This window comes from Pteropus medius, unplaced genomic scaffold (assembly GCF_902729225.1).
Source record: "Pteropus medius unplaced genomic scaffold, Ma_sr-lr_union100, whole genome shotgun sequence".
Lineage (NCBI taxonomy): Eukaryota > Metazoa > Chordata > Mammalia > Chiroptera > Pteropodidae > Pteropus > Pteropus medius.
The window spans coordinates 589,814-597,139 of record NW_024352947.1 but is presented as its reverse complement, the minus strand read 5'-3'; the positions used below and the strand labels follow the sequence as shown (position 1 = coordinate 597,139).

The 7,326-nt window shown below is 56.8% G+C and overlaps 1 protein-coding gene across 2 annotated transcripts in view; it reads left to right on the top strand.

Moving 5' to 3' along the window:
• The window catches only part of EGLN1 (egl-9 family hypoxia inducible factor 1), a 36,700-nt gene extending 29,948 nt beyond the window's left edge, over positions 1-6,752 (top strand). The window contains exons 3-5 of one of the 2 annotated variants that reach the window (XM_039850333.1): positions 745-881; positions 3,474-3,541; positions 4,523-6,752. In XM_039850333.1, coding sequence (XP_039706267.1) covers positions 745-881; positions 3,474-3,541; positions 4,523-4,584 — 267 coding nt within the window. In that variant the 3' untranslated portion in view covers positions 4,585-6,752. The remainder of the gene's footprint in view (positions 1-744; positions 882-3,473; positions 3,542-4,522) is intronic. The other variant, XM_039850334.1, reaches the window with a different exon arrangement.
• Positions 6,753-7,326: the final 574 nt, after the last annotated feature.

Below are 7,326 nucleotides of genomic sequence, written 5' to 3'. Positions count from 1 at the left end.
AGTGACGGTGACAGTCATGATGGTGAAGGTGATGGTGACGGTGATGGTGACGATTGGTGGTGCGGTGAAGATAGTGACAGTGACGATAATCATGGTGATGGTGGTGATGAGGATGGTTAGGGTCATGATGATGGTAAATGATATTTTCTACTAATACGTTGGATTCTTTAAGTAAGAGACATTGAATTTGGGATTGTCCTATCACCTGTTGAAAATGCGATAAGCTGCCAGACATCCCTAGCCGTTGGTATAGACCTACCCCAAACATCGCGGGTTTGGATCCAGCCGACCGCAGTAAAGCAACTGTAGCAATAAAGCGAGTCATAGTTCTTTGGCTGGTGGACAGTTTGTGTTCGGTTTGTGAAAAAACGCATCTGTGAAGCACAAGAAAGTGAAGTGTCTCTGTGGTTGAGGCAGGCGACTTAGGGACGCACGTGAAGGGCAGGATAAGCAGGTCGTTAGCACATGCAAATGAGGAACATAGTTTCTAAAACTTCCTAAAACTTTCAGGTGTCATTTCAAGACTTTTGAATTCAGATACTGTTCATGTTTCATCAAATGCTTGAAAAAATCAGTGTCAGTGCGTAAACTTGGAATCTCAACTCGCCCTCGGACCTCGTTAATTGAGATGCATTTGTGCCTAATCCAGTCAAGAATTTTGATTCACTGAAATGGTGTCCCCCCCGCCCAGATTTAATTTTGTGCCATTCTTGGTGATACTTACATCTTTGGCTCTTTTCCTAGGTAAGTGGAGGTATACTTCGAATTTTTCCAGAAGGCAAAGCCCAGTTTGCTGACATTGAACCCAAATTTGATAGACTGCTGTTTTTCTGGTCTGACCGCCGCAACCCTCACGAAGTGCAGCCAGCATACGCTACCAGGTAGTGCTCCTCCTCGGACAGCGGTGGGACAGAGGGGACGGACAGGGTGGACGTGGCTTCCGACGAGCACCCTCTTGCCCTTCCGTGCCCTGCCCCGTCCCGCGTCGGCCCAGCCCTGGGGCTTTCCAGCCCCGCCCCCTCATCTCCCGCGTCTCTTAACCTCTCTCCCTTCTGCGACTTTGTGAGACTGCGGTTGCCCCTCGACCGGTGCGGGGGTCAGGGCCCCGGCCCTCCACGCAGAACCTTCGAGTCCCCACAAAACGTAACCACTAACAGCCGGCTGTTGACCAGAAGCCTCACCGACGACAGAAGCCGTCGGTGAACACCTGCTCCGTGTGTCACGTGTGTCACGTGTGTCACGTGCTGTTCTGACAGTCGAGTAAGCTAGAGGCAAAGCGTTGAAATGCACTGACGGCGTTTGTTGAAAACGCCGCGTGGAAGTGGCGCCGGGCGGTTCAGGCCTGCGCTGCTCGGGGCAGCCGCGCTCGCGTGCACTGGAACCGTCGAGATAGCGGAGCGGGGGGCGGGGGGGGCAGCTTTCTAAGAGGCTTCGGTGAAGGGGGGGACGAGGTGGAGAAGGGTACAGAGCAGAGGGACGAGAGGTGACCGGAGAGTGGGGATGAGGACGAGTGGAGGAAGAGGCGAGAGCCGCCCCGTGTGGGAGCGAGTGTCAGAGAAGTGGCCTTTTGACCTTTTGGCTTTAGCAGCAGGTGTCGCCTTTGCCACGTCACACTGTTTCTCCTACGAAGTTTAGGGTCCAAAACTTGCTATGTTTAATGTCGTCTTTAAGTTCTTTTTACGATTTACCACGGCTCGGTTAAAACGTTAAGACCCTTAAGATGGAAGGTGTCAACAGGCGTTATTATAAAAATAAATAATTATAGAAAAATAATACCTACTTTTCACTGCAGAAAGGACTTTGAACTTCGTGACAGCGAATTACTAGCGTGCATTCGCTTAGGCCTGCTGGGGGGAGGAAGGGCACCCCCGATGTGCAGGGGGCGGCGGCTTTGAGCAGCGACGTCGAGAGACAGGCCGGCCTTGGCCGAAGCTCGCGTTCTGAAGATGTGGCCGTGGCTGTGGCCGCTCCGTTTCTCGCTTCCTTCTGAGCCTCGTTGCTCTCGGCCCTGATGCCCGGAGAGCGGGTTGAGCCGTTCACGGGCAGAGACGAGGCGGCGAGGCTGGGACCCGGGGTTGTGGCGCGTGCAGTGCAGCGCCCCAGCGCCCCGCCCGCGATGCCGCTTCTGGGACCTTCCGTTCTAGGGAGCCCCGAGTGTGGTCTGATGTACCCTTTCCAGGCGAAGGGGCAGCAGTCGTTTTTCGGGGTTTTCGGTCGTGAACGAATGCGCAGGGCGTAGGGAGTGTGAGCCAGGCAGGGGTCGGAGGACGAGGACGGCGTGTGCCCTGGGGTGGCGGGTGGGTCGCGGTGGAGGGGGCTGGACAAGCGAGGCTGACAGGAGGGGCAGCGGGGCAGCGGGGCAGGGGACCGGAGAACGTCCCTTGGGTCCGTGGGGGACAGCGGGAAACAGAGTGACATGGCACTGTGCAGCTGGCTTCTGGTCGTGAGTCAGGCCTCCAGAGGGAGAACCCCGATCACCAGGGAACTGAAAGTTTGGGGCGAAGGAAGTATAAAGTTGTACATCTGTGCACCTCGCCTGTCACCAAGGCCACTGTGGCAATGAAGGAGCCCGGACAGTAAGAAAGGGTCGGGGCCCGCAGAGAGCAGCCGGGGGTCGGGAGGGGGCCGGGTGATCCGTGGTCCCGGTGTCCCCGGCGCCCAGACTCCACGTCCAGTGTTTACATGGCTGAGCCTCGTCACGGCCACCGGCTCATCATGTGGTCGGCGTCGCTGTCCCCAGCGAACGCTGGCCAGGGCCTGCAGGGCGCTCGGACGGCCTCGTCCGCCGCGGAGCTGATCCCGCGCGTTCTGCTTCCTCTTCCTCTGCCGCCTGCGCGTCTCCCTCCTGGTCGGTCCCCAAAAGCGCAGCCGTGCGCTTCGGAGCATCTAACAACCTGGACCGTCCTCGTTTGTTTGTGGAATGAGACGTTCCAAATAAGTTTTTAGAAAAACGTTTCGCTAAACTTGATGTCAAAGCATAGTATAGTCGCTTTGATAAGAATCCTAAAAAATTCTCAGCATCGTGGAAATCTTTCTCGGTGACTCAAGTCGTGAGGTCGTGAACACCCATCGCGATTTTCGGCCGCGGTGCGGCGCTGTCCTCGGAAGCCGTGACTGTCGCCCTCCCTGACGGGCCCCGGGCCTCGACCCCGTCCTGGGCCCTTCGCTTCCTGTGGAGGCTGCGCCGTGGCCGGGTGCCCTTCCCCGACGGCCGGCCCTTCACCTTCTTACTGTCTGTCCCTGGTGCGCTGTGGCCTTGCAAAGCACGTGCCGCAGCAGGTCGCGTGAGCGCTGAGCGAGTCATCCAGACGCGCCCGGTGCAGCCGCGCCCGGCCCCGCGCCCTGCCCGTTCGCCCTCTGACGACGCTGCGGGCGGGACGGTATTTTGACGGGACGCGTGTCGCAGACGCTGCGCCGGATACCGCGTTGTCCGCCGCGTGACCGTTCTCACCCTCTTCTGAATTCTCTTCTAGGTACGCGATAACTGTTTGGTATTTTGATGCAGATGAGAGAGCGCGCGCTAAAGTGAAATATCTCACAGGTAAACGCCACTGGGCCGGGGTCGCGGGGGCCGCGGAGGCTGCGCCTCGTTTCTGTCCCGCCCCTAGTTCCCGCGTTTGAGAGGCCGCCGTTCAGTCATCCTCGTCCTCAGCTGTACCCAGCCAAGTGCCCAAAGTTGGGGAGCGGTTGAGGAGAACCTGAGAGGTTCTCACACAGCAGCCGAGGTTTCATCCGTGACCACCCTTTCCCGTCACAGGCGGCCGCGCCCTTGGGGGCCGCCACCTTCTTCCTCTCGTCCCCTGAGGAGGAAGTTAGTACCATTTCCTTTGAAGCCTGCGTGCTACGAAGGACACTCCGCCTGCCGGCCCCCACTTTGATCGTGGACGCGGAGAAAACCGATTCAAAGGAGACGAAACGTCCAGATCAGTGACTCAGACAAGCGTGTGGAGCCGGCATCGGCCGCTGGCGCCACTAGGTCACACCCTGTCCCGAACCTGCGGGCGCTCAGGGTGCCGGCCCCACGCCCCCCGGGCTGTCTCGGGGCTCAGCTTCCCGCCCCTGTCGCCGACACCCGCACGTTCACGTTGCGCATCAGCCGGCCGCACGTGACGAGCCGCCGGCTCCCACGCCAGCCTTCTGTAAAACTGTGCAAATTGGACGTTCGTGTTTTCTCTGTGTATTTTTAAAGTCGTTACTGGTGGCAGAAGCCTAGTCGTGGGCTTTTACCAAACACACTACCGTTTCACGGCGGTTTAAGTCGCTTTTAAAGTAAAGAGACAAACCGCTGTCTCTGTAGAGCCTGGTTTTGCCCCCGAAGGTTCCCCAGTCGAGAGCAGCGTGTCACCCCGGGCAGTGCCGAGGCCAGCGTCCGGAATGCCGGCGTGACCGCGGCCGGGCGACGTGTGTTCGCAAGGCCGGAGCCTCGCGCACACCGTCGGGGCCTCGGCGGGAAGCGGTGGCAAGGTCTCCGGCGCCGAATGAGTGAATGAACGTTGTTTTCTGTCTCTGCTTCACCTTGCAGGCGAGAAGGGCGTGAGGGTCGAACTGAATAAACCTTCGGACGCGATCGGTAAAGACGTCTGATAAAGAGACCTTGACCCAGCGATGCCCCACTTCGCCTACGGCGATCGCCGACACTGTCCTTAACTCGTGGCTGCAAATAAACGGGACCGCCCGTCGGCATTCGAATAAGGAAAAAGAAACAAGTTTTTTGTGTTGCATCAGGAAGGAGAGTGTGACTGTGTGGCTTTCACTGCATGACTGACTCCAAACCCGCGGTCGCTCATGGGAAGCATATAAGCTATCAACTGAAAGTGGTATTTACATCTGGACATTGGAAAAAAGTGCCCCGGGTAGAATTTTTTCATTCTTATATTTTGTCCGATCTGTCATCTAGCTGAGTTCATTTCATCTCTCCCTTTTTTATATAGTCAAGTTCGAATTTGAAGTAATTTTTGTATGATCAGGTACAATTTATCAAAACTGAATTGAGAAAAAATTACTCAAGTATTATCCCCCAAAATAGCATCAATCTATTTTTGTAAACCTCTTCGTACTATTAAATTTCACCCTAAAAGACCTTTTGTAATGATCGTTGCCAGTGACTGATGCCTGCTTTAATTTTCTTTTTATTTAAAACGAGGGCACTTTACCTGCCAGCAGGAAGACCAGACCGTCGCGGTCCTGTGTCATGCCGATTCGAACTCTGAAGGATTGCTGCTGTCGCTGTCTTGACATCGTTAATAATGAAGCATAACAGTAAAATCACCACCGTTCTACTACCAGTAACTTTCAGTTCATGTTTTAGGAGCAAAAACAGTAAGGCGGTTTCGGCCGAAGTTTCTCAAAGAGCCACAGCGACTGGCACTGGGTGAACTTGCGGGTCGTCGGCACGGGGGTCCCGGGGTGCAGGGCCCTCCGCCGCCACGCGCGCCCGGTCCTCACACTCACCCCTTTGCTTCCCGTCTGGCTGCTGGCACTTCCGGTTTTGCTCTTAGGTTTTCCCGCCCCTGGACCCCTCCGGTCCCAGGGACGGCATTGGGGAGCGGTGCAGGACTCGCCCCGGCACCGGGAGACATGCGTTCAGCTTAGGAAAAAAAAAAAAAAAGAAAGAAGCAAAAAATAAGATAATTTTATTTTTACGTGTTAGGAGTTTTCTTTCTTACTTTCCAGAAAAGGAGGGACTGTTGCAGACTCACACGGCCTCCCAGACTCCGTTCCCTGGAGTGCCAGCCGGGCTGGGCGTCGTGGACTGCGGGTCCCCGGGGCGCGCGCGGCTGGTGTGAGGCCTCGCCCGCCGCAGCTTCCCGTCTCCGCCCTTGATCTTTGCCAAAACGACGTGAGCGCACAGAGGTATTTCTGTGTGTCTCACCGTGGGACCGTTTTCGCACTTGCAGAGTTCGTGTTCAGTTAGAGACCTTTTCCGTGGACAGCTCGGTGATCGTTATTAAAAGATGGCCACGTTCGTGTAAAACACGACCCCCAGCCAGTGGCCCTGACGGCGGGGACGCGCGGGCCGGGATCAGACGCGCAGCGCCGCGGTCTCGCGTAGGACCCGGGGACACCACCGTCCTTTACTCTCGCTTTTCCTGGGCGTTCAGCCTCGTCCCGGATGATACGACGCGACGTCTCTGCAGCCTGTGTCGCCACCAGCCCGGCCTGGGAGCACGAGCCGCCTCGCCGTCCGGTCCGCCCTGCGGCGCGGTCACTTTAGATGCCGGCGGAACCTGTTGCGTGGCTGGGAGGCTGGCCTCGTCGCGGGGTGCAGAGGCAGCCGTTTAACCCGGGAGCCCGTGTCCGTCACCCGAGCAGTGCCGCTCCCCCGTCTGGGGCTGTCCTGGCGAACAGGTCCTGCGTTTTGTGTTTCTTGGGAAAGTCTGTGTAACGTCTTGGAGATCATTGTGAAAAGGGTCGCGAAATCAGATCGCCCCCTCTTCCGCGTCCGCTTACAATCTGTTCATTTCACGTTGGTGCCACCGGTACCTTGTCACCAAGCAGGACTCTGTTCAACACAAAATTTGAAATTATTTGTGGCCTAAATGCGTTTAATCCTGGTTAAAGATAAAGCTTCTAATGCTGTCTTTATTCAACACATTAACCAGCTGTACAGTACAGACCTTTATCAACAGCAGGCAACGAGTTTCGGGGTGCGCGTCCGGACAGGCTGGAAGGTCGTGTCATGTTCCGTCATGAGCGCTCCACCTGCTTGTAAAGCTAATCTCATTAAAACGATGCATAAACGTCCTTGGAAAGCGGTGGTGGTTATTTCCAGCTGCCTTTGTTCATCCGCGACCACGTGCCGACTCCCCACGGGCCCTTCCGTCAGACACCGAGCCCCCCCCACGCGTGTCCGGCTCACCCCAGGACGTTCAGCTCGCGTTTATAAATGGCTCCAAGGGCGAGAGCAGGGAACATCGGGCCTGGCTGTGCGCGGGGCACCCCAGGGCGACACCACGGGCTCAGGGGTCCTGCACTTGGCTTCTGTCCCTTTTCACAGGGTTTTAAACGTCGCTCAAACACACTTGCTCTTGAGTGTGTCGATGTCACCCTTCTGCAGAAAGGGGCGTTCGGTGCTCACCCACAGTGCCGTGGCTGTCCTGTCGTGTGTGCAAGAGAGGCCGGTTTGTGTTACAGTGTGGGAGCGATGCACGTGTTCATGTATCTCTTACTTCGACATGTTTTAACGTCTACAGCAGCCGGTCTTCCCAGGCGGTCTCCCATCCGAGGACGAGCCCGGCCCGACCCTGCTTAGCTTCCGAGATCAGACGCGATCAGGTGCGTTCAGTTAACTCTCTCTCTGTGGCATCTTCGTTATTTCCCAGCCTG